The following is a 27414-nucleotide window of genomic DNA, read 5'->3' on the forward strand; positions in this document are numbered from 1 at the left end:
GGGGCATGTCAGACATAATTACCGCATTGCAGATACAAAGACTTCAATCTTTCACAAGTATAAAGTATTTCAGAGTGCAGCGTCTTACAGTGATTCATCAAATACTTTCAAGCCTACACAAAGGCAGAAAGGGACCCTGTAATGTCATTTATCTTCAGACATCTAGCATCAGAGGGAGAGGAGGGGCAGTGAGCAAAAGAAAAGAAAAAAGCACAGTGTGTTCCAGACCAACACTTTTTCTCAGATGCTTTAGATACATTTTTCTTGATCAAATCCTTATTCCGTATCCTTATTTAAGTCATATTTGCCAAAGCACTTCAATAGGAAACTGTATGTCTTTGAGATTATTATTTTTTGCCTATACCGCTCTAATTATTTTTTGAAATGTGTGTCTCTATGTTCATATAGAGTTACAAAGGAATACACCTCCATTCACTACCTAAAGCTAATCACCACACATAATGAAACAATTAGAAGCTCATTCAAAGACCCATACATCACTACGCTGTTACTTTCAATGCAATAATCTGTCTCGAGTCCCCAAAGCATCACATGCTCTTCATTCAGCCATGTAGGCGTACGTTTAGATTCTAGTCCCTTTGATTTCCATTATGTCAGAGGCTACACAGTAAGTGCAGTTACACAACGGCCATGTGTCATGAAAGGGAAATAGAAACCTCATGCAGATTTGTATTAAAACGCTTGAAGATTAACACCTGGACATATACATATGGACCCTGCGCAGCTTTTCTGAGAATAAAATGGGCCAGCTACAGATGGCGCGTCAAGCTGTGGTGAAACAAACTGTTCTAAAGTGTTCCTTTCATAATAACACACAGTTGAGAGGATAACATCAAAAGGCAAGGACAAGGACAGAAGCCAGCACATCTTTTGTCCGATGTTGTGAGCAGTAATACTAAATCAAGACCAACAACAAAATGATGCTCTTACCTTTCTGCACTCAAAATCACTGAAGATCTCCGAGTCGTCGTCCAGGCTATCTCCTGAGCTCTCGAGCAACAGACCCACCCCATCATCCAGGATCTCCTCTGCAACCAAAATAACAGTCATGCATAAAAACATTTTCTTTAAAAACCACTGAGAAATATTGTCCTTGCTATGTCATTCATGTTATGATTGAAAACCACTTGAGATTCACTCCACTTGCAACATTTAAACTGGTGTCACACTAGGGACACTAGCGAAAAAACAATAACAAATTTGATTGAAAGCTTGAGAACTGGCAACTTTTACTGGCCAGCTGGGTCGGTAAACATGACCATAATGTGAGAAATGAAGGGAAATTGGTGAGTAAGGGGATAGAAAAACGTGGGATGGACTAGTTTTTAATGTCTTATGATTTTAATGATGCTTCTCACCTTGACTCTGGGAGAAGATGTCCGTGTAGAGATCTTCCTCTGCATCTGAGCGGCGCGGCGGCAGGTAGCAGAGCTGTCGGCGCTCCACAGAAGGCAGGGTGTTTACTGTCAGAGCCAGCGAGGCCTGAGAGAAAGCTGCCTTCATGTCGGAGAAGTTGAGACTGTGGGATTCCTTTCCATTCAGCTGCAGTATTTCATCCCCTGCATTAAGACCTGCAAAGTGGGAACACGATGAGCTTGGATTCAAATGAATGCCTGTCATACATCGATGCACCAAGTGAAGTGAGTATATCCTTTCCCTAGTATGTGATTGTAACATCAATCCATATGATTTCAAGCATTGATTAACATGCCATTATAGTCATAATTAACAGAAAGAGATATTTCTTACTAAATATAAATACTAGTTTGGAGACAATGACCATAAGATGTATTATCCTTGCCTTTCAGACCCACTCATTTGAATACCCTGAAGTGTCAATTGCTGAGATACTGCACATTTGTCACTTCCTGCAGCCCAGCCTCCCTGCATGCGCTCTGCTTGGACTCTGACCAACTCCTGCATGATATTTTGACATCACTCATCCATGCAGTGTAACTTCACAGCAGGGGTATCGATGTGAAGCAGCTGTGGTGAGGTGCATTCAGCGCCATCCTTCACAAGCCAGTGAGAGGCAGTGTGGTTATTATTACAGTAATCATTACCCTTGAGAACAGCTGTGTTCTCCGAGGCCTTCGCTGCCTATTTCAAAACACGGCTAATGCATTTCTAAAGAGATGCCGTGAACACGTCTTGACCTTGATATGAGAGAAATGCTGTGTTTTGAAAACATAGGAAACAAACTGAAATATTGCCCAGTGCAGGCCAGATTCTTTTTTTCTACTCATCGGTTCACTGAGACAAATTGATGGTTTTTGGAGGGAGTTAATTTGAAACAAATGAAGGGTAATGAACCTTTTGCGAAGGCCAATCCTCCCGCCTTCACATCAGTGATGTAGAGCTGTTGTACTCCGTCCTCCTCCACCACTGAAATGGAGAAACCTGGAGGAGGGAAAGGCAGAAGCAGAGAGGCGAGAGAGAGAGAGAGTGAAAAGGGGGACTCTTATATAAAACACATCAGAGGGATTTGTGCAGTACAAATGGGAATGGGAAAAAAAAACATACAGGTTGTGTATAGGTCAAAGAAAAGCAATTATTTCGCTGAAAACAACACATATGACATTTCGGACATTGGGTCATTACGACATCTTAACTGAAAACAAAAATTACACTATAAAATCAGTATGAATGTAAAACACTGGATCATTTAAATGGTTCCTACCGTATCCAATCATGCAGGATTCATCTCTGTCAAACTGGATTACTTTCGTAATTTTGGAGCAGAGCTCAATTTCTTTGTAAAGCTGTGAAGAACAAAAAGAGTTATTATATAAGTCGTGAGACATCGACTTATTTGATTAATATTCTCGTGGGATGGTTATTGTCAGCATGCAAATAGTGTATTCTTAGACAAGCTCTTTGCAGATACTTTATGCAAGATAGTCTGTGACATGTCATGAATACAAGATAGCAGTCACTGCAGATCTGATTATCAAAGGCTCTCCATAAATACATCTATGTTTGAGGACATGGTCGTCCAAGGCAGGGATTCCTCCAGAGGATAAACATAAAAAGTCTATTCATAATTCACAACAAAAGGATGCTCTTATGGTCTCTGGTTTTCTCCATGTTGTGATTCCCTACACATCTAATACAATATTAGTTTTACCCTTAACATCTTGAAAAGTGTGTCACAGGAGGTAGACAAAGATCATGTAGGAACAGACAGTTACATACCAAGTCACACACGTCCTCTTCTGGTTTGGGGATGTAGAATTGCACTTGGTTTTCAATCAGGAACTTGAGTCGCAAGTAATGCTTGGTGGGATCGAGGTTGTGAGCCTGTGGGATCAGGAGAGACAGTTTAAAAAAAGTCGAATAACTTGTTATTGTTACACAAAGCATAGTATTGTTGCGATGAGATCTCAGCCTTATACTTTTCTTGTTAATTTACAACTGTATCAATGACCGCTCATGGTTGCATTGATTGACCATTGGGGAAAACCTATTTTAATATCAGTTTTAAACCATCATGAATGTTGCAGTCCATATGTTGGCTATTATCATGTTCAAAAACACTGGATATGTCTAGTTAAATGATGTCATGAGAGTCCAGACATACTTTTAAATGTCTTCTCGTATTTCATAGTACCGCTAAATCTTTGTCATACAGACATTGCTGGATAGAATGTACCACAATACCTTGCAGATGGTTTCTAGAACGCACAGTGCCGACTCCCCTGGCTGGATGATGGTCAGCACAGGCTGGTCATTTGGCAGACACACCCAGGAGGGGGTGAGGTGGTCCGGGACCCAGATATCACTTTCTGTGCTCGGCCGCGGAAGGCGCGATGTTCCGTCCTCACTTTTCTTTAAACGGAAACATCAGAAAGGCTTATTTGGTGTGGGAATAAGTCAAACATACTTGTAAAATACTCAAGCAAATGTTGGGATGAAATGTGTTTACATAGTTAGTTGTATTGGTCATCTCAAAAGCAGCATAGTCAATTCTCCCACAGTACTTCCAATCTAGACAGATCTACAGTCAGAACACCCACAGAGCCGTATCAATGCAGCCTCTGCTTGAAAACACTGAGGACTAATATTTTATTGACGTCAGTGTTCCCACTCATGTTTGACCTACACCTCGCTGTGAAGTGTATGCATACAGAAAACAATTCCTCCTTACTGTGTGTTCCTTGGAAGGATCGACATATACGCCATCTACAGACTTTTTCGCTGGCTCCTCGCCATCAGTAAAGACCTGCTGGGACAGAAGAAGAGGGGAAGGGGTCATAACTCAAGCAGAGCAGTGGAGGATAAATGCTTGAAAAACAGGCAAAAAAAGATAACCTTTTTAAAGGCCAAGGCAGGTGTATTGATTGCTTTGAAACATGAAAATAACTGTAAAATATCGGAGACCTGGTTGATGCTTGGATGGGCTTTAGTTTTTTTCTTTGAGGTGGTGTCCAGACCCCACAGGGAGGAGAACCTGCTCTTGCGCTTGCTGCAGGAACGAGACATGGCCTGCGTTCTCCGTCTCACTCCGTTCTCTGTGCGAGCCGCCACCTGCAAACAGCATGAAGTCACATAACAATTATATCAAAGGAAGTGTGGACAGCTATCTGTTTTCCCTCATGTCAGAACACAGTTTGCTAAATGCTATGGCAAGTATGGCAAGCACAGCATTTTCTGAACAACATCATTATTTAAAAGGAACATAGAACAAAAACATAATAATCTTTAAAAAAGTAAATCAATAAAATAATAATGATGAAGTATAGCACATGTGCCTAAAGTGGTATTTGCTAGCAGTAGGTTTTCCATGAGCAATAATACTTTTGAACAGGAAGCATTACACCAGACTGTCTCTGTAAATTATAATGTTTTTTAAACTGACTTATTGGGTTAAATGCATGAGCAAAAGGGGCCCACATGGATCTCAGCATGATGAAGACTTATAACAGGTACAAAGCCGTCATGTGTATTTCACACATTTGTACTCAACCTGGCATTTCAAGGCTACTCGTTTATGAAGAAGCAAAAGTAAAAGGTCTTTTAAAATAGGCTGAATTAGGCAGCAAAGCCACAGTTGATGTAGGAGTGTGTATGCTGGAAACGTAACCTCTGCACTCAGTCTTTTTTGGTTTTATCAACTTCTTTGCGCCCTGTTTAGACATAGTGCTGATACAAGTATAACTCGTAGTAGAAAATAAAGGAGAGGGTTTAAGAGTCACAAGATTGAAAAAGAGGAGAGCTGTAAAGCCTCTTTTGTTTGATATCCCACCCTTATTATCTTGCAGCTCTAACGCCCACCAGCTCCACAACACTGCTTTGGTGGTAACTCAGTGATCTGCAAACATGTCTCTAGAAATCCAATATTTGTCTTCCTGTACTTCCAGTGTTTTTAGCCATGTAGCACACACAACCTCAGTGGGAGGCCAAAACTGAACTAAAACTTCACAAATAGGTGTCCTGGCCTGCATGAGACCTAGGCCCTAGAATAACACTGCTTTTAGTTTCAGGAATCAATTTCCCTGCCAGTCACCGTGTGTGCTTAGAGGTGACGCTCTGTATTTTGAGGGATATGAAGTATCTAAGGAATTTCTAAATATAAGGAAAATACAGGGTTTAGAGAGATCAACCTACTTCTGAAGCGACAGCCTCGGTTGGTGCTGCTAAATTATACTTCTGCTACTAATTATTCACTGATTTCAAGTGAAAATGTGTGTAGGCTCCAGCTAAATGTGTTTATAGTTAAATTAATGTAAACCTAAGATGTCAAGAAAGAGCGAATAAGCTCTAAAGCTTAGTACATTTAATAACATGCACAATGTCTGTATAGTGTATAAATGACTACTGGACTTACTTTACCTCATGTAGATAAAAGTCTAGAATTGAACTTGTAAATCGCTTTGGATAAAAGCTTTAGCAAAATAAAATGATGATGTAATGTATAGAGGGCTTCCCATTTCCCCCATTCCCGCAATTATGTCTCATGACAGTACTTGTATTTTAACTGTTTGTGAATCAAATTGAGAGAGAGAGAGAGAGAGAGAGAGAGAGAGAGAGATTTTACCAGTGCGTGGAAGGATGAGACAGAGAATATTCCCAGCCGGCCCATTGCCAGCTTGGTGGGGCGAGAAGCAACGGCCAGGAGGCGTTTTGGGTTGGGCAGCTCTCCGCCCTGCAGGCTGGCCAGGTAGCACCTGAAGCGGAAGAGATCCATGTGAAACTGCTCCAGGTTCTGCTCCCACAGGAAGATCTGCAGAGAGGAACAACACAGCAGAACATCAGGTTAATGGTTTGTCTTGTTTGTCAACTTCAGACCAAGATGGAGCATCTCCTCTCCTCCCCAGGAGCTCTGTTACCACTCTGCAAGTGTTGCCAACCTGCACTCTCTGATCCTAATGGATGGATGTTTACTGGGGCAGTAGAGCAGGACATTGTGATTATTCACTGGGCCATCCCTACCCAGTCACGGTCCTGTTCTGGAGTTTGGAAGAGGCGGCCAGTACCACGTCGGTGCCAAGTAGCCCAGAGACGGGAAATAAACAATACTGTGCATTCCACTGGCAGATAGAGGCTGGGAGCGTTTGAGCTTTCTAAGGAGCAGGCCTATATCCATTCAATTCTGCACAATGTGAAACCTGACACTGCCAAACAGAACCGCTCCATCCAAGCACTACCTAACCGACCAAACAAAGGCCATTTGATCTCCCTTCGCTGTAAACAGACATATCAAAAGGACAATATGAGCTTTCCAATTAATTGAAAGAATGGCAGGCTATCAACTGGTGCCAACTGCAGGCCGTGTTTCAAAAACAAAAAGCAATATGGTGGCCAATAGGTGGGCAGCATCATCAGCAGTCTCTAGCGGATGATACCTCTGAGATCTGTTACTTAATCCCCACAAACCTCTATCTGCATCTCTGTCATGTCCTGTTTTATAGCATCAGAATAACTGATACTGGATACTATTGAGATACTAGTTTCATGTGATGCCTGTAATTAAATAGTATATAACACCAACAGGTTATTTAAATATTAATAAAGTTATTGTCACTATAGCTGTGCCGAGTATGAGGAAAACATCTCAGTGCTGCAGTTTAAAGTTAAAGTTGAAAAAGGAGCAGATCTCTTACTCTTTAAAAGTCAAGAGTGAACATTTCAGTGCAGCTGCAGGAGGTTGATGACTAGAGCACTTGTGTTGATATAATACTTTAGTTTTTCTATTTCTGAAGTAAATCAAGGTGAGGCTTGACTGTGACCTTTTTATCAATGCCTCTTAGCTTGTTAACTTGCTTATCAGTTCGGAAAAGTTTTAAATCCAATTAAACTGTCACAGCTGTGGTGAAAATCATTCCAACGCAAGCTATACTTTTATCCTGATTTAAAAAAAAATTATAAATGAAATATAAACTAATTTTAATACAATTGATGAGGTGATGTGTTTTCACATTTGACAAGCCATACAGATTCTATCTTATATATTGTTACGATATTTTTGGGAAATTATACAAACACAGGTGAAGTGCTGCCTGACTGTATACGAGACGCGGCTCAGTGAGAAAACCTACCTGATCCAGGATTGTCTTCCTCTTCTTGGTGTCAGTAACGGCAGACAGCTGCATGTCACCCATCTTCTTCATCTTCTCGTCCATGTCTATCTTCTGCTCGAGCTTCTTGATCTCTGCGCGCAGCAGGCGCACCGTGTCCTCTCTGTGGTGCTGCCGGGCGACAGCAGTGGCACACGCCGAGTGGATGGCTGTGATCCAGTTCTCCAGCTCCGTCTGGCTGCACGTCTGCGTGGGGGTCAGACAGGGAAAGGTCAGAGGTTAAACAACAACTGGTTCCCGCCATTCAATATAAAAAGCCCTTTATTTAGTTTTCCTGTACTAATTCACATCTAATTATAATAGCATTCCCAGATGCAATTTAATCACCCTCTTACCTGAAACAGGAAAGCGTCTCCCAGGGAGTTGCTGAGACAGAACACAAAGTCCTTTTTGGGATGCTCTGGTACCGCCTGGACAATACTGTTCTCCACCCAGATTGCATGCTTGGGAATACTGTTGTTGTCGATGCCTGACCGCCCATCAGTCTCATAGAAGAACAGAGTGCAACCTAGAAAACAAAAACAATCCATTTTGTATTGAATATATCACTTGACAGCACTTGCTGGCCCCAGTCTCTAGAAAAGATTGAAAATACTGATTATTTTTGTATAGAGCCATATTTGCACAAGCAATTTAATTCTGCTCTCCAGTGGCCAACATTAAGAAGTGCAGCATGGCTGACTTATCAGCAAGGGAGGTTTCATGATCATTAAGAGTTATTATCTAATTTCCAGCTCAGTAAAGTGGCATAATATTTAATAAAGAGGTTTACATTATGCTTAAATTGAAGCTTCGTTTAATAAGCAACTATAAACTGAATTTAGATTAGATTGTAAGTATTGCTGCATGAGCCACTGTATGATAGCAAAACAATAAACATCAAAAGCATTCCAAGCTGTATCAATACTGATATTATGGAATAGCATGCAAATGTTATGGACACATTGAGGGCACTACAAACCTTTCAGAGACACCCAGTAACTCTTCCACTTGCGCCTCGTGGCTGACTCTACTTTCTTGTTCTTCTTGTGCACGAGGAAGTTCTTGACGGCGAGCCTGCCAGCTTTGCGCACCATCCCCTGGGCCACACTGAGCAACACGTCTGACTGGTAGGCGGAGCTCATGGTGCTCTGCTCGTCACTCAGGGCTGACCCCGCCTCCTCCAAGCTCTCCGTCTGGCAGGAGCTCATCTCCAGTTCTTGACGAAAGTTCTCGTACACGCCTTGAACACACTCACTGGCCCCGCCGCCGCCGCTGCTGCTGCCGCTGTCGCTGCCGGCGAACATGCTCCTGCCGGCCGCCGAGCACATGGAGAAGGAGGCCGACATGGTCTTGTAGCGTCTGGACTGGTGCTCTGCCTCCGCCGTCACCCCGTCGATGCCGCTGTCCTCGTACTCGCTGCCCTCCCCGGCTGTGACATCCTGGGACGTTGCAGAAGCACAAGACAGGTGAGACAGCATTGCAACCACGTTTTCTTCATAACTAAGAATGGAACCTGTCAACAACTCCTGCCCTCTCCTACCCACATGGCCAAAGACCTGGAAGATGAAGGGGGCTACACCGAGCTCGGTATCTCCATCTGGTCACATGACCCAATCATGCGCTCCAGAGCCCCATTCTCTAGGGCCCACGGTGCCCCGCAGTGACAGGTCCACCGTACACATTTTACTGTTCCACGGGCCTCCCCTTATTATCATGACAAAGGCTGAGGCATTTCAAAGGGGGGAGTGACTTTAAGCTTTATCCAATACCACCCCCCCCACACCCCACCCCACTACCTCCCGTCATCGCAGACTCTTCTCCCAAGAAAAACAAGTTTCATCAGGAAACGACACATCGGTCCCCTGACATGAGCTTTAGTTTTAAACTTAATCTATTTCAGCAGCTTGTTATCTGAAAACTGAATGCAGGAAACCCTCAGACACAATGGGAGAAAAAAAAATGTATGAGGGGAGCCGTCTTTTTAGTGATGCCACCAGACTACATTTATATTCTGCACAGCTTTCCATACTCTATCCAAGGAGCATAAAGGAGCCATGACACTGCTTTAATAGTTCAAGTTCCTGACACTTAAAAAAAAACATGCTTTATATTTTCATGGATGGGGCATGGAATTGGTTATTTTATCTATTAATTCTGCAAGACAATATTTGGGCATAATAGTTGTTCAAAAATAACAGCACAATGTGAAACTGCTTTTCATCTTACCTGTATAGTCTGCGCTCTCCTGCCTTGCATACTGGCACACATGGCAGCTTGGTGGTTGCTGAGGCCTTCGGAAAGGCAGTGGGAACGCCTGCAGGGGAGGGTGTAAGCACTGTAGGTGTTCCCTTCTTCCTCAGATGGGGAGATCATCTTATCATCGCCCTCCCTGATGGCCCTGTTGGCGCCGTGCCACTTGGCATAGCGGCCGTGGGGTTGCCTGCGAGTGGAGCTCTTCTGGCTGTACAGCTCATCCAGGGAGTTGGCCCTGTCAGCGGAGTCTGTGGGGCTGGACTGCAGGTGTCCTTTGCAGTCAGTAAAGTCCCTCTCGCTGGCTGGGTCTATGATCTCCTCTGTGCTGGTCAGGTGCTCCTGGCTGAGGTCAGAGAGGGAAAACTCCAGGCTGTCTTCTCGCCACATGTCTGCAGACTTAGACCTCTTCTTCTTGAAGCTTACCGTCTCATTGGAGCCGTCCCGTGTTTTCTGAAGGTACGTTACCTCGCCCATGTACTCGTCTTTGTCCTGCACCTCCTCTGCAGTGGGGCCAGGAAGGGTTACGTGCATTGTATTCATGTGCACCAAAGGATTGGTCAGGTCGTTGTGAAAGGACACAGGTCGCAGGTTCATTGCCACGCGGTCCACCCAAATTGGACTTCCAAAGTCTGGGAGGATATTCGTCTCATTGAAGGGCTCCAGGCCATGGTCAGCTAGGGATTGTGGGATACTGGGGGTGCTACTTGAGCGTGTACTCGTTTCAGAGTTCCTGTGCTCTATTTTCCCTGATGAAGCATGCCGAGAGCGTCTGGACTGCTTATTGGAGATACGAAGAGATCGAGACATGTGCTTACGTGACAAATAGCCATGTTCGTTACCGTAGAGGGCATGGTCCCCGTTATGGCTCTCAACATTTCCCATAATTCAGAGGCTAAACAGAAGTGAAAATACAGGTTAAGTGAACTCCAAAGGAACATAAAGCCAATGCAAGAACATGATTTTATGTCTGTACAGAATGATTTGTGTGTGTATGTCAAATGACAGAATTGTGTCTGAATGTTAACCTACCTGCAGGATCGTATTGATTTTTCAGGCATTTTGTTTGTCACTGGAGCTTCAGACAGTTTGCTTGATCAGCTGCTGGTAAGCTCTATACAAAAGAAGAAAAAATAAGAAGTCCAGATGAGAAATAATATCAAACTTGTGCCTTTGATGCAGAGTATATCCGATTGAATATTGGCTCGATCTTTGGCCAGTAGTCAATCAGGTTGAATGCAAAGTTAGAGCTATTTTTCACCAGGAGCCCTCTATACATTTATAGAGCATAATCCATAGGACAAAACTTTATCAAGAATACCTCAATAACAACTTATAAAAGCAAGATGAAGATATTATCAGTTAAATCAGAGCAAGGTTAAAGGTCCCATGTCATGGCCATTTCTACTGATCATAATTCCATTGTTGAGGTCTACTAGAATAGATTTACATTGTGCAATTTTCCAAAATCACATTGGTTTCTCATACAGCATCTCTGTGTATAGTATGTGTATTCACTCTCTGTCCTAAAAGGCTTGTTGGGGCTCCTGCCCCCCCCCCCCTCCTCCTCCCTATGAGCCCAGTGGCCGTCTGCGAGACAGCCCGAAACCAGCCCGAACACACACCGACTCAGCCTCCCACTGTCTCAGGGAGGAGAAATCGGCGGAAAGATTGAGTGTGTGTGTGTGTGAGGAAGTCCGCGGATTGGTCCATTTGGACCAATCCACGGACTTAACCTAACGGCTCCGGACGTAAAGTAACGGCTCCACAGATTGGTCCATTTGGGTATGGGCACGTCACTGTACCCAGGAAGAAAACAATGGAAAAAGAGAAATCTCCAACGAGGCGTTCTGGGGCAGCATAGACAGGTATTTTCTGTGTTAGAGTTTTACTAGCTACAGGGTGTACTTTGAGGGTTTGTAACTTTGCAGACCGTTTACATGCATAAAAACCTTCATAACACACAAGGGGACGGGTAATAACCGGAAAAGCATGACATGGGACCTTTAAGCATTCATCAACTGTAACTTATAGATGAGGACTAAAGAAGCCACCTCCCTAATAAAGAAGGAAACATATAATTTCATGATTGCAGGACCAAGAGTGTATGAAGGAACACATCATATGCCTTCAATTATTATTGTACTTTTATTCCCATAACCCCATGTATTTCTACTATTTCAGTGTCACTCACTACCAGAAAAAAGAGAGCCAGTTTTTGTCAAGCTTGAAAGACACCACTCTCACTTTGACAGGGGAATGATCCATTCCTCCATTCAGCCCCTTTCAACATGCACAGGGGTTGTGTGAATTGAAGGGGACGTAATGAAAGTATGAGCACTGTTTGTGACAGCCTGAGCGAACATGAGTTATTCAGGGCTGGAGCTGAAGCACGCAGTCTATCTAATGTTGTTGTTGTCTTTTCTCAAGAACTACCACTTGCATTACAGAAAACTGGAAGCAGGAGGTAGGGGGATAACAGATTTTCACCATAATGCACATTTGGACTCCATTTACTTGCCTTTAGGCTGGACAGCCTGCTCCAGAAATCTATGCCTGGGACCATTAACAGATGGGACAGAAGATTAACATTGTGGCTGTTGTTCCTGCTGATGTGTGTTCCCCTCCTTGTAGGATGGACCCTTTGGGGGGGTCAGTGTTTGTGCATGTGTAGTCTCTGCAGATGAGTGGGAGCCAAACCCTCTGCTAGTGCATGCACTCAGGCTTACTGTGAAGAGGGGCGTTACGTAAACTGGAGCTGACCCCGTTTCTCTACCTTGTGTTTCTCCCTTTCCCCTCTTCATTCTGCTCACTCATCATCACTGTTACTGCAATGCACAATGTTCCATGATGGAAGATTTGTTTTTCATAACCCTGCAGTTTATTTCCTGTTTCATTCAATCCTCTTTGGTATACAAATAGAGGAGAGGAGGAGGAGGACTATGAAATGCCACTGCACTCATTACAGGAAATTGGATTCATATAGGGAAACAAACATGCTTTAAAAAAAATGCTAGCACAAACATTATACCCAGGGCTACTTTAGACTTGTTTATACTCTTTCCCACACAGTACCCTTCATTTTTGTATGTGTATAAGGTTAAAGTTGAATGGCTCTGCAGATGTCATCCCTGGAGAGGAACAAAACGTCCAATGTGTTTTTGCCATGATTGTCACTCTGAGGCATGAGGCCTACAGGGTTTCATAAAACTGTTAATACAATAAAATACAGCCCTAAGAGGATATTTTTGACACATCCATAAATACTGAATGTTGGCCTAACGGCTATTTATAGGGGAGCTTTAATATGTTGCTATGCTGGATTTGCTGATGTTCTCAATGGTTTACATTTTGATTTGAAGTCAAATTGACCAGCTGTTAATTAGACTAGGGGGCTTGAGTAGCAGAAGATGTGGTTTCCTGTTACAGTTTAGGTACTTACTGTGAACCAACCTTGGATTTTACAGCACAACCCCATTTGTTCAGCCCTGAAATTAAGTGAGTGCCACAATGAACACTATTTAATTAATTAAAATGGCTGATTAATTCTGAAACACTGTTTGAGTGCAACAAAACTCATATTACTGTGACTACACAAAGTCGGTCCTTTACGTTTTTCACTCAAGGGCAGTCCAATGGAAATAAGCAGCAAAGCCGCAGGAAACTTAAAATCGACAAGACTTGGCAAACTACCAGAGCATCATTAGATCGAGGTAACAAAAAGAAGATAACAGACCTCAGTCAAATCTTTTTTTAGTTGGATCCATGATCGATCAGCAAGCTCAATATGCCTTTTTCACACAGATAACAGAAACACTAATTCCTTCTGAGCTTATTGATTTGCACGAAAGGTTTTAAGATATAACGAACACAGATATTTCAGAGAAGCTCTTAATACAAGTGTACGAATGAATAAGCATGCATCTTCTACATTTTGAAATACAGGGATTTGATGTTTGACGGCATTAGTGTTACCAGAATATCTGAATACAATATAACATGAAATATTTAAACACAATATTCTCTTAAGCTTCAATACTGCTGGAGCACAAAATCCATCACAAGCTCTTTATTAATACATGAGAAGAGATGCCAGGGTTTGAAAAGATGTTGTAGCACCCAATCCCGAGGAACAGCCTGTGCGTCCTATGAGAAATACCTGCTAAAACACGTTAGTAAGTCAGTGTCCCTGTCTTGTATTGGTACCATCGTCCTTCATAAACTGCTAAACAAACACGGAAATGAACATTTCAACTGGAAAATGCTGCCATTAAATGGACAAAGCAGTGCCTAAGTACATGGGTAATTTCCAGCAGGCTACTTCAGGACAGAAGTTTCAGAGGAGTCATTTGTTACAGGCCCTTAATGAAATACATAACCACAGGAGATTCCAGCCACCCACAGATCACAAAGAAGAACTGTTTTATTGTGCCTCAAAAATAGCAACACAACAGCTTCAGGGAAAAACACAGAATTTCCCCACCGCTATCACCACTTAGGAAGCTGCAAACGGCTATTACATAAAAACCATCACGCTGCTTTTAAATGAGCAACTGTACAAACACACTACATTAAATCCAGTTCTCATTAAGACAATTATGGTATAGCGCTTTCATTTTTATTTTCACTTTCCAGAGTGTGATAACAAGAAAATGCTACTATGTATTTAATTCCATACAAGATACTTCTCCTTTCCCTAGAATCCCTTTGATTCTTTCAGTTAGAATGCATGTTTTTTATTCAAAACTTTAGGAGATTCATTACCTAGCCCAGGGGTGGGGAACCTCCGGCCCCCGGGCCGTATACGGCCCGCGAGACCATTTGGTACGGCCCTTGAGGTAATTTATAAACACACGCAAAAAAGAAAAAAATTAAAGAAATGTAGACCGCAAAAGAATTAAAACAAGCGAGTGCCTGTTTTTCCTGACCACGGTCAGGGTCCTTGAACACAACACGAGCCTAACGTGTTATCACGTGGTATATGTCTCGTCTGACAGGGGTGTAGTTCTGACGGAGAGCAACAGAACGCCACTCCGGGACTTTTTGCAGTATCCATAAGGAGCCGTACACATGCCGCAGTTTTTGCGTGGCTGTGTCTTTAGTTGAAAGCCCAGTGGCGATCTGTTCATCTGTCATACTGATCATACTGTCAATAACTTTGTTGTTATTAGCATCTTGTTAGCTAGCTATGCTAACGAATATAAGAAGCTTTTTCTACAACCAGTGAGGTAGAGGCACATCTTTATATGATCATTATAGTTATAAAAAAACAAGAGAATAAAGTAAACAAGTATAAAATACTATATGACAGTAATAAAAAGTTGTTATTAATAAACAAGAATAGAGTTTGAAAGGGGAGTGATTTGTAAAATATCCATAAAGAAAAAGAAAATCTGCTTCCAGTTCAGTTTCATATGGGTGTTGAGAGATGTATCCATAGATCTCCTAATGTTGCTCTCAAAGTGCACCAGATTGATGCTTTTAACTTCAACATTTAAAAAAAAATCTTCCCGGGGGAGCATGCCCCCGGTCCCCCCTAGAGGAGGTTAGGTCCCCCCCCCACTTAAATCATGTTCACATAGATAGGAAACTAAATACATTTGCACACATCTTGTGTCCATATCTGTCTGTTTTGGTGGTCATGCCACAACCGTGCACGTGCATGCATCCGCGAGTCATGGTAAGATATCTGGATTAAGAGGTTGCTTTTTTTTTGCACAGCATGAAAGAAAGGCGAAATGAATGGGCTGTGATTTTAGTATTTTTAAGCAGAGGTCAATCATTTGTACGGCCCTCGGAAGATGTTGAAAAAATTGAAATGGTCCTTGAGAGGAAAAAGGTTCCCCACCCCTGACCTAGCCCTTGAGCTGTGATATGCAGGTGAATACAATGTTAAGTTACTGTTAATAGGCTACTGTATTACAAGTCATGGAACCTGATTTATATTTCTTCTATTCTCAAATGTTACAAATGGGAGGTTTGAGGTTTGGCTTTGTCGCGAGTGGGCAAACTAGGATTCGTGGTAAAACAGACTTCAGTTTTATCTGAAACACATATTTAATTCTGCATGAAAGTAACAAAAATTCATTTGTATCTAGACTGCCGAACTCTATTTCCCAGCAATGTCGCTTATGTCTGAATGTTTTGGGAGAGTCGAGCTCATAATTTCCATTCCATGTGCTGTGGGATTTTGTCATCTCTGAAATATGCGACAGGTAGAATTATGCTCCTATTGTTATTAATAACTACTTAAAAGCCCAGCTTATATTTGACAAATACTTGGGCCTGTTGGAACATGAACAAGGGAAAACTGTCCAAACCTCCACCTGCTCTTCTTCTCCCCAAGGACAAAAATGTCAAGTCACTTGTATTATTTGAGGAAATGGTGAAAATTCTTACCCTACGGCCAAAGCTGACTGATGGACTTTCACAACAAAGTATAAACTCCAGGCAGTGTGAAACAGCTGGTCACACATTCCTATACTCATGAGCTCCATGAACATACACCGGATGGATCTGGAGTTAGCAGAATTGATTCCCCTGCATAGCCCATTAAAAGCAGACAAATGTTTCAACAGAAGTAACAAACAAATTGATTTTAAATCAGGACTCAATCTGATTTTGACTTTATACTATGCTATAGATCTTGCAAACACATTCCTGTCATGTGACCCAACCACACTGGTGAAAGGCAAGAATGCTTTGGGTCGACTAGCTACAAGCTCCAACACAAAACCCTGTAATCTGAACACTCCAGTCTCTAGAGATAATAACACAGGTAGTCGTACAGGAGGAGGGGGGGGGGGGGGGTTACCATTGAAAGACTGCACTCAAAACAGCTCACATTTCCCTGCTGATATTAAGTCATATCCTTCTGTTCAAATGGGAGTACCATGGATGTTACCAATGGTTGTGACTCATGTACTGATTCCGGGTGTGCTCGACTGTATTTAAGATTAGTAGAGGCCAGAGGGAGGATTAGCAACAACAAAAGGTTGTGTCCTTTCTCAAACGATAGTGAAAAACATCCGCAACAGTGTTATTTGGGATGTTGATGAACAAAATAAGTACTTCCCATCTCCTGCCTTGATTTACAAGCTCAACTGAAGACTGCATACCATTGTCATGTAGCCAGAGTATTTTTTTTACTTGTAGCTGTAGCCCTAGAAACCCTGAATAGCAAACAGCTGGAAAAGGAGGCTTTCAGTGATAATGAAAGCAGAGTGACTAGTCTTGGAATAGCTTGGTGCCAAGTTGTGGCACAGAATGCACCAGGAAGCAATGGACTACTACAGCCTTTTCCAAAAATGATCTGTAGGGACTAAAACTGGAACAAGTATATTAATATAGGTCCAGCAATTACTAAAATGGGCCATTTTCCACAACTACTCTGGCTAACAATTGCATTGACGTAGTAGCAGGTGAAGTAACATTATATAAAGAACAACATGTTTAAGCAACAACAAGAGCACACAACAATAACCCAAACTACACAGTCATTTGCTGCAGAATTGATTTCACGTTTCAGTGGAGGGCGGGAAAAGCTGGTGCTGTGAAACCTGTCTGACCCCGTCTTGAGAGGCTCAGGTGGTTGTTTGTTATAGAAATTGGTTATTGGAAGAGAGCAACCTTTAGAAGGATGCCAGCACACATCAGGTACAATGGCCAAGTATACAGCTGGTGTGAGAACTAGCAAGACAGCAGCAACCATTGGTTAAGGTGGATGCTGCATTTAGACTGTTAATGCAAACCAAGCTAAGAAATATATCTTTTTTTTTTTACAACATGAATAGTAAATTAGTACTCCATTAACATTATACAAAATTGAGTAGGGTAATATTTGAGCTACTCTGAACAGCAAAGTAGGATGTGGTGCTCCAAGATGGCAGTCACACCAAGACAAGGGTTTGGAGGGAAGAGGCATTAGCCGCTTTCACACCAAATACTTTGCCGTACTTAGTTCCCAGCACTTAGTTCCCAGCACTTAGTACCCCCATGGAACTAAGAGCTGATCGCGTTCACACCAGAATAAGTTCCCTGAGGGAAGATTACGCAAATGAAGCCGCTGACGTCACTTCTTCTTCTTCTGCTTTGGGTTTACTGGCAGGCCGCAAACAACTTCACGGCGTATACTGCCACCCGAAGTCCCCGGAGTTGGGGACTGGCTTCAGTAGAAGCTGCTGGGACACCCAGCAGCTCGGGATCGGCCGATACTCACTCTCTGCCGATCGATCGGTGCTCTCTAAAAATGCCGATCGCATGACGTAAAATGATGACGTAAAATACATGACACTTTTCTCTGTGCGCGGCAAAACAAGCTCGCCAAAATGGCTTCACCAGTCTGGCAGTATTTCAAGGTGTCCGAAAATGACAATAAAATAGCGGTATGCAACGTGTGTGAAGCAGAAATCCTGCAGCTCCACCCGCTGTGACGGACCGGTGAGCGGAGCGAAACACACACTAAAGCTGGCTACACACCAACCCGATTCTGGGAGTCAGAGGCCGTCAGAGGCAGTCGGGCATTCGCGGCGCCCTACTCCGGTTGGTGTGTCCCGCACCGTCGTCTCTTTACGGCACCTTTTCACACCTCAACATGTTGAATCGGCCGCGGGAGGTCAGAGAAAGTCGGCCCAAGCAATCACTCTGATTGGCTGTTCACACTACCGGATACCGAATGGAATTAGCTGCAACTGTATTGTGGCAATTAAATAATCTAAATTATTCTTATTCAAGTTCACAAAACAAAATGTCTGTAAAGGATGGGACTGCAGTGATATCTTATGGGTTGCAAAATAAGCCCTAATTGTGAAAAAAGCATTCAAACAATGCCTACGGTGTGAACTTTTAAAAAAAAAGAGTTATATTCTTTGTAATAAGACTGCGGGCACTGATTTTGGAGCCCATTTTCTAGCAACAGCTGGTGTTGTTTTGTTTTCTCTAGAGCACCACTGTATGCAGACTCAGGTCACTGCTTGTGGTGGTCTTTAAGCTGTATATGGGGGTTTTCTGTACAGCAGATGCTGCAAGTTTTGTTGGTTTAACAAGTCCTTTGACCACTCTATAGGTTTAGAATGATTTATACACTTCTATGGCCACTGGTTCAACTGAATTCACTAAAAAGGTGAATTTTATATAGTATACATATTGTATCATGATTGCCTAAATAACAGTTAAACTGTGTCCTTTTTTCTATTGGGTCAGAAGATAAGATTGTGTGCCAGTCTTCTTTCATCTCTGTCATCAATACCAGCTATTTACTTGTTTAGAGGGTCACAACCAAGGTGCTACCAAACACTTCCTGTTTACAGACTTTTAGCTCCTCATTGACAACCTTTGAAGTCCTTAAAGAGCCGTTAATTGGAAGTATACGTGAGCCGCCGGCCATTGTTCACATACAGGGGGGGTGGATACAGGTTGTAGTGATTCCTCAGCAGAGGAAGGGCATCTGTGTTTCTTTAAATCTGATATAGGGAGTGGGAGATTCCCATCCATTAAAATGATGAACCACTGTTACCCCATTAAAAATGAGTCTGTACATGTTTCTGGTTTAACCAGGCAGAATACTTCATCAAATGAGAATGTATTACTTGTTTAGATGAAAGGTGAACTTAAAACGCTGTCTGAAACTTGCAGGTTTAGCCACAAATCTGTCTTCATTAGTGTGTCAGATAAATAAATGCAAGGCCTTTTATATTCTTTGAAGATTTGAATTTGCCAGAACAAAGTAAATCTGTTGTAATGACTGAATTTAAGCAAACATCCTATGTAACTTAACCTCCCATTTCTTTGTCATTTTCCTTCAAAGGTATCGATGTTCATTATGTAACATAATGTGTCAGACCATCAATTATCTGTTTTCTTTCATTATGGTAGCAGTTGTTTTTAAACTCGGGTGCAAGCTAAAGGTGCAAAAGTTAATCTTTTGAAAGTCTTTCCACCTTATCTATAATTATGTGAGACTTCCATCCGATCTGAAGAAATGTTAACTGGGAGACAGCAGGATGAGACAATATCAAATCAAAGTTTATTTATAAAGCACATTTAAAAGCGATTTTTGGTCGGGCCAAAGTGCTGTACATGTAATAACTACAATCACATAAAAACACATTTCTACAATCACAATAAAAGACAATAAATTACAACAGATATTTAAAAAGAAAAAAACACAGGGAAAAGTCAGGAGTCGTGCTCCGCTCTGACTAAAAGGCCAGGGAGAAGAAGTGTGTTTTAAGAGTAGATTTAAAAACCCCTAGGGTCTGGGCTGACCTCACATGGAGGGGCAGAGTGTTCCGCAACGTAACGCAACATCATGGTAGTATTATAAGAAAGGCTTCAAAAATGCTTTATGTAAAGAAAAAGGCTTAAGCTGCTTTGACAAAACATTGCAACCACGATCAGCAGAGACTCTCAGCCGTTGACCTTCTCATAGCCCGTTACTGTCACTGTCAGTGAAAAGGTCTCCCCTGGCCACACAGAGCATCAACACCAATCTAAGCTTTGCATGCCTCACATTCCAGGCTTTTACTATTTGCTCCTCCACAGTCTCAATCTAAAACACACCCAACCATTTCCCCCCCCCCCTTACATGAGGAGCAAATGTGCCAGACAGTTTTATGATTATGGATTTGTGATCAACAGTATCAATGTTGGGTCACACTGGTTGCCAAAACACAGGGTTTCTTTTGCAATGGCAATTTGATGCATGCACAAGGAAATATTATCTACGAGCACTGGCACAGGATGATGTATATGAAAAACAGCTGCAAGCAGAAATGAGATATTTGTGGAGACAACTGAGAATGATCTGCAATATAAACTTTGCAATACATTTGGTCCTAAAACTGCCATTTCAAATTCGGTCTTCAGCTCAAACCAAAAGGCATAGGGTTAATATTCAGCTTGTAGGTGTAGATGAAAAAATAATAAGTAAAAGTGGCTGAAAGATTTGCATCTTATTGCAGGTATTTTGATTCAAATGAGTAATGGGGGTGGGGGTAATTTCTTGTCAGTGAGAGATAAACATTTTTTCAATTGTTTTGTGCTCAGGTATATTTTCAAAATTTGAGTATAAAAATTATTGGTCAGAATACTTAAACCTATCTAAGCGTGGTTTGCCATCTTTGCATTATATAGAATTGAAATCTTATCACTGCTGCTCTTATTCAGTAATACAGCAATACCAACCAAAAGAGCAATGAATGGATGTTGATGTCCTTACAGCAGCAGCCAACCCACTGCTGGGTGAGCCATTCACCTACCAATCTCAGTATGGCAGCTGAATGTCCTTTTCCTGGCAGCAGAATAAACCAATGCCAAGGAAATAGAAGAGCAGAGTCCTGCATTAGAAATGTGTTTTCTAAATGTGGATCACTCAGAATCTTCTTCCAGAGACGCAATCATTAGCTTGCAGGTCAGTTAGTGGGAATATTAAGCTATTCATGTTGGAAAAGTACAGGCAAACAAGCCAAAATACACTCAAAAACCACATCTGGGTCAATGTGGAGGCCCATTTTCATCAATGTGATTCCAAAAGTCATGAGCAGGAAGTAAGCATTTTAAGTTATTTTGCAATTGAGAACTGAAGGGAGATGTTGACTAATCCTGGTGGACTGGATGATGAGCAGCATCTGTGTTCCTGAACCCACCCTGGGAAATAGTTTCTAAACAAAGCTCTCATTAAAAAACAAAACAGTGTTTGCACTTTTTAGATGGTTTTGTTAGACAGTAACATGCCAATCGTGTACATGCACTTAGGAGATTTGATCTAAATCATATCTGTTGACAGAGACCCATCTTCCCTGAGTACCATCTCAACCATAACACCCCTTGAGCTCCCGACTCCTTACTTTGTTGCATTGTGCACTGAAGCAGATCAGTGGTGCATCCTGACACACATGACTACACAAAGCTGGCTAGAAAATGTGTTTGCTTCCTCCAAGCCGTCCTGGTCACATTTGCAGTAAAAGGCTCTTTTATTGCCCTTTGGAAAAATGTCACTTAGAAAGTTATATTTCAGCTTGATTCCAGTCAAAGAACCCATTATTTAGGCCGTAGACCTCGATATACATACAATTTCCAAAGACTTCATTCACTGATTTGTGCTTTTGCAAACAGCTGATAATGCCCTTTCTGTTTACACTGTGCCAAATTGCATATCTCTACATTACACGTTCATGTCTTATTCTAACATTTAGCACAGTGTATGACAGTGAATTAAATGGCAAAGCAAACACATTCAGTGACTGCAATTCCAACCCAAATAAAAAGCTTGATTTTATATTTAGTACCACTGAGAAAAGAATTATCATTTTGTAAAGCACCAATACTCTTTTTGATAGAGATAACATATCCTCTTATTTATCACATTCTTGTCCAGAGTGTTTGTCAATCTACGCACAGTGCCTAAATAACTGCATCATTCGGCTACACGTGCCACAGGTGAGGATTTGCAGGTAAAGCCAAAACAAATGCAGCAAAGTGCTGTGGCTTAAGTGGCATTCAATCAAACACGTGCCGTCATGCTGAACTCTGATGCATAAAATAGTCCAACTTTTATAATTGCCTAAGTGTCTCAAAAACCACCTGATCTTTGATGAACTCTGCTGGCTTGTACATCTACAATATAACCATTGTTCTACTGCAGACTGTGCCTTTCAATGATATGAAGCTTATGACACAAGTCCATGCAAACCAATCTGTGATACAAGGACTTTCTTCTCAGGAGAGTATGTGTGTGAAGTTCAATGATATGGAGAGTAATACTCTAGTTGCATTAGATTTCTATATAAAGTTTGAATAAAGAACTCAGAGTTTGTGTTTTTGTAATGCTTGCTTTCCTCAGTCATAACAGGAGCATTGTTAAGATTTATAAGCCTGAAAGCCCAATCCTGACCTCCTGTCCTGCTAATCCTTGAACGGTCAATACATTTCCATATCTATGACACCAGATGACCATTTCTCGCCCCTCTCCCCACCACAGGAGTCACTACGGGGCTTTCAGACACAAAGCCAGGATTTTAAATGAACTCGCACATCATAAAGTCGTCCAACCCCCCTCCAGGATGCGCCTTGGGAATTCTCCTTGACTTTGGCCATCTCATACATTTGCAATTCATCATCTCGCTTTCTCAGCATCACAAACCCACCACCACCACCACCACCGCCACCTCCACTTCTTTGTCATTACAACGACACAGACACAAGCCGTCATGTTTGCGTCTGTCAGTGAATGGAGAGCAATACAATGGCTGGCTGCCTGCTGTTGTAGGTGAAGTAGGGCCCTACACTGGAGTGCTACAGGTACAAACATGAGGTGGAAACCCCACCCTAAACACAGGCTGTGAAGACCCCCAGGATATGGTTACACCACACAGAGAACATTACATTATAGGTTAAGAGTATGGACATGTAAATGGGAATACATTTGAATCTTAAATGCAAAATGACATTAACAATTCATTCAGCTGCATCTGATTTCATACATTTAACTACAGTCTCTGAAGCCTATGCTCACAGGCCACATGTTGACTCAGTGTGTTGCTGCTGGTGTGATTTAGCACCTCTTTTGGAAAGTGGGAGGTTTGATGCTGGGTAGCCATTTGTCTCTTCTATATCTACTAACACAGCCAAACACACAGTGCTTCAAAAATACACAGCAGTAAATACAACGACTTACCTTACTGTGCACTATCAGGATGTGTCGCTTCTGCTTTTCCACAGAAGCCTAAAGAAATCCCACACATCACTGAGGGGGAAATGTAAAGCTTCATGTGAGGGGATTATTGATACTCCTCCTGCAAGTCCACAGCGGAGTGACTATATGCAAGGATGAGTTGAAGAACTGAGGGAGGGAGGGAGGGGGAGTGACTGTTTGTGACCCCCCCCACGCGCACACACACACCCTCCTCCTGCTGACTCTTTCACACTCTTTGCTCCCTCCCTCCTTGCTCCCTCCTTCATTCTATAATTCCAACCCCCTAAACTACAAACCTACTGGAATGTGTGTTCCCTCCTTGTCTCCTTTGTAATTGCCCCTCCACTCCACTGTGAGAAGCGTTATATTTACACTAAATGTTGCAACCTTTTAATGTAAAGAAAATAAATCTAACAACTGTCAGACTTGAGTTTGGATTTCTCATTCTGGTTCAGAAAGATCTTAAATGAAAACATAACCTCCATTTTTGGGATAAGACTACATGTATTCTTCCTTTCATCTATTTTCTCTGTGATTCAAAGGGCAGGATTTGTAATCACAGCAATCTGGAAAATGAACCTTAATGCATGTAGGGCTTCAAGGGCTGAGAGGTTGCAGCCTTAATGTGTTGTGCTGCATAATTTGGAACATTCACTGAGAGCCCAAAATGGACCTGTGAATGAGAGAAAGGCTGGGCTTGCTGTTGTCATAGCACCGGTGATGTCGTGTGGCTATCACGTCAGCAGTGACAGTGGTGTGGGACTCATTTTAAGATGATGGAACCGGCAGAGTGGAAGGGGAGGACGGAGGCTTTGAGGGCACAGCGACGTCTGTTCAGCTGCAGCCTGCATCATGTGCTCCATTGGCAGCTCTGCATGCACATTGAAAGTACATGCTCCAAGCTAGGCTAGGTACAGACACACTGACTAAACACTGAGGAGACACAGAGAAGGCACAGAGCTTAGTCCGTCTGAAACGTGTCCAGAGAGGGGAGGGCTGCAATGCCATGTCTAGAATTTGCGATGACTATGACCAAAATAAAAAGAACTCCGCACGGTGGGCCTCACTTCCTCTCAGCGCATTTTCATGTCCTGCCAAGGTTGTGACCCTGATATTAAACTTAACCACTGGGTTTGATTGTAAGACAGGAATGTCTGGTCTGCAGAGGCTTCAGACATAATAACATGTGTTCTTATCAACTTCCTGGGCTTGATTTCACATAGGTAATCTTTCCGGATAATCCATTTTCCTTCAGCCAGAATTATTAAATTCCACTCAATAGTGGCAATATCTTCATTTCTATTAGTGAACAATTTATTGGGACGTGATCCAATAACAGCAAAAAAAATTGGAGGCACATGATGTCATGAGATTATTAATGAGACTGACAATCTCAACAGTGTAGAAAAAAAGGTATTGACAAACTTCCTGGATGGAGTGTTTTGATAACTTACAACCAAATATTCAAGTCATTTCTGTTGTATTCTCATACATGTAAACTGAAATAAAAAATGTTTTTGCCTGAGACGAGATCATCCAATCTGCTCCCGCCCTTGCCCAAAAAAATACTGTATCAAGGAGCAGCGCAATAAACGCATCCATCAGTGAAATTGGGACGAATGCTGAATCCATGTCTGCTCTCACCACAGGCATTTCAAAAACGTAGATTGCTTGCATGGAGCTCAGCTAAACAAAAATAATCTGCTTTCTCATTACCAACACAAGGCTATTAAACTCACCGCTATCCACACTCAATTTAGGAGCTGATTGGACAGCCAATACATTGACAGGCCATTTAATACCACTAGAGCACATTTGGCAGGTGATATCATGGTTACAGATCCACAGCAACACTTCAGACTGCTGATGCTGTCCAGGTGTCACAACCAACTGCAATCACTGCCAATCAACTTCAACCAAAGCAGAAAAAAAATTAAAATAGCTTAAGGCAGGGGAATGACAGCAATCCATTTAGCAGGATATGCAAGCCTGCTACATGCAACTGTTCCTAAAAACTAAATCTGGTTCACCTGAAAGATTTTTGTGTAAAGTATTATTGATATTATTCGCCTACCAACAACTATTTAAAAAATAATCCATACCCTCCCCCATCATTTGTTCTTGTGCCGTAGCTCCTGCCAGTAAAACAGCTGATGCCTCACCATGCTTCACAGCAGGACAGTGTTAGAGAGGTGAGGAGCTGTGCTAGTTGCATCAAATTAAATGTTGAGTGTTAGGCGCCGTTTACACGAGGAGAAAACTGCTTGTATCTGCATAGTTTCGCGTGCGTATAGCCCTATTATTTACACGAGGCCGATAGAAACTGACCCCACAAACGATAACGGGTCCCAAGGTGGATAGATTTGCAAACGAAACGCTCTGGGGGGTCAACAGAGTCCGTGTAATCACCTCTATACGAATATTTCCTGAAAAAATTGCGATAGCCCCACCTAGCCCCACCTCTCCTGCTCACTGCTGTAGCAACTATCAAAAATAGCTGTGTTAATTAAACGCACAAGGGGTTCTTGAATGAAATAATATTATAAAAGGCAAACCAGAATAGTTAACGCCCAATATACTCCTTAAACAAAATAAACAGAGTCAGATTTCATGCATTGATCCATTATATTGACAAAGGAGGATCTCACCCGGTGTTTGTAGAGAATATCTCTCTTTCTGAGCGGGTCCTCTCCACGGAGACGTCGGTCGATGCAATATCCACAGATTCGGTTTATTTCAGTTAACTTCCCCGTTGCATTTATCCATATGCTGAGGAAATTACTATATCCCGCTGAATACCAGCAATCGCCACACACACTTCCTCCTGTCAGTAGCTACTGCTAGTGCTACTGCTACTGACCATGCTACAGATATTAGTGCAAAAATATACAGCTCCTCTACCACAACCATCAGCAAGAAGTGGACATGGAGAATTACATGAACTACATGTTGCTAAATACACCGCGGGGCATGAACAGAAGGGTAGCCATGGCAACATTGCGGCGGGGGCTGCTCAGCTGCTCTTCTTCGCTACTTTTGGTGTATTTTGGCGGAAGTTACAGCGCCACTTACAGTCCCGGCATATGTACTACAGCGTTTCCAGCGGTCTCGTTTGAACAGACACGTTAAATGAAACGAATGCATGTGAACGGAAGACTTTTTTGAATACGCATACTGTGCATAAACGCAAACGGTCCCGTGTGAGCGGGGCCTTAGTGTAAAGAGCCTCAATACTTGATGCAAAACGTTAAATACATATATGTTAATTACTTTTGGGCTCTTTCTGCAAATCAAATTTGATATTTTTCATTTTGGTTAGTGCATGAAATTATGTCACGTGATATAGTTGTAAGTAATCTGGAAACGCCTTGAGCAGAGCATACTTTGTTACCTCTAACAGGACAATTTACAGCGGCTCCCAAGAATAGCTTTAAGGTTAGTTAATAATTAACTGTGCACTGGTTTAATAAAAGCAATTCTGAATGTACCACAGGACAACACTTGATTCAATGAGATGTAGCTGTGACAGTGAAAATTAAATGGAAGGAAATACCGCAGACTTACACAAAGCTTTTTTCAATATAGGAAGTCAAGGAAGACCTGTTCATAACAGAGTATAAATATTAGGCAACAGTAGAGTGACATTACCTGACCAGGGCCGGTATAAAATGTCAATACATTGTACTACAGTATGAAAATAATATGAAATAACACTGGTACAATTAAACCACTTGTGTCTGGCAAAAGCTGAACAACAAAGCCAAAATGCACTTTCTTGTCTCACATGATTAAACTCTCACTTAACATGCAGGGGATGAGCATTGCCGACAATTATGCAACAAGATGTACTTTAAATTCACAGCATCTGTCTGATGATTCCAACTATATTCC

The 27414-nt window shown here is 42.2% G+C and overlaps 1 protein-coding gene across 3 annotated transcripts in view; it reads right to left on the reverse strand.

The window, feature by feature from the left end:
- Positions 1-27414, reverse strand: part of LOC117468828 (T-lymphoma invasion and metastasis-inducing protein 1-like) — a 45810-nt gene that overhangs the window by 11974 nt on the left and 6422 nt on the right. For 2 of the 3 annotated variants that reach the window (XM_034113139.1, XM_034113141.1), the window contains exons 2-15: positions 10863-10944; positions 9807-10725; positions 8560-9019; positions 7934-8106; positions 7560-7784; positions 6059-6244; positions 4402-4548; positions 4169-4246; positions 3682-3849; positions 3217-3321; positions 2702-2783; positions 2335-2421; positions 1380-1592; positions 952-1049 (exon numbers count right to left, since the gene is read on the reverse strand). In XM_034113139.1, coding sequence (XP_033969030.1) covers positions 952-1049; positions 1380-1592; positions 2335-2421; positions 2702-2783; positions 3217-3321; positions 3682-3849; positions 4169-4246; positions 4402-4548; positions 6059-6244; positions 7560-7784; positions 7934-8106; positions 8560-9019; positions 9807-10715 — 2931 coding nt within the window. In that variant the 5' untranslated portion in view covers positions 10716-10725; positions 10863-10944. The remainder of the gene's footprint in view (positions 1-951; positions 1050-1379; positions 1593-2334; positions 2422-2701; positions 2784-3216; positions 3322-3681; positions 3850-4168; positions 4247-4401; positions 4549-6058; positions 6245-7559; positions 7785-7933; positions 8107-8559; positions 9020-9806; positions 10726-10862; positions 10945-27414) is intronic. The other variant, XM_034113142.1, reaches the window with a different exon arrangement.

The sequence above is a fragment of the Trematomus bernacchii genome, unplaced genomic scaffold (assembly GCF_902827165.1).
Source record: "Trematomus bernacchii unplaced genomic scaffold, fTreBer1.1, whole genome shotgun sequence".
NCBI lineage: Eukaryota > Metazoa > Chordata > Actinopteri > Perciformes > Nototheniidae > Trematomus > Trematomus bernacchii.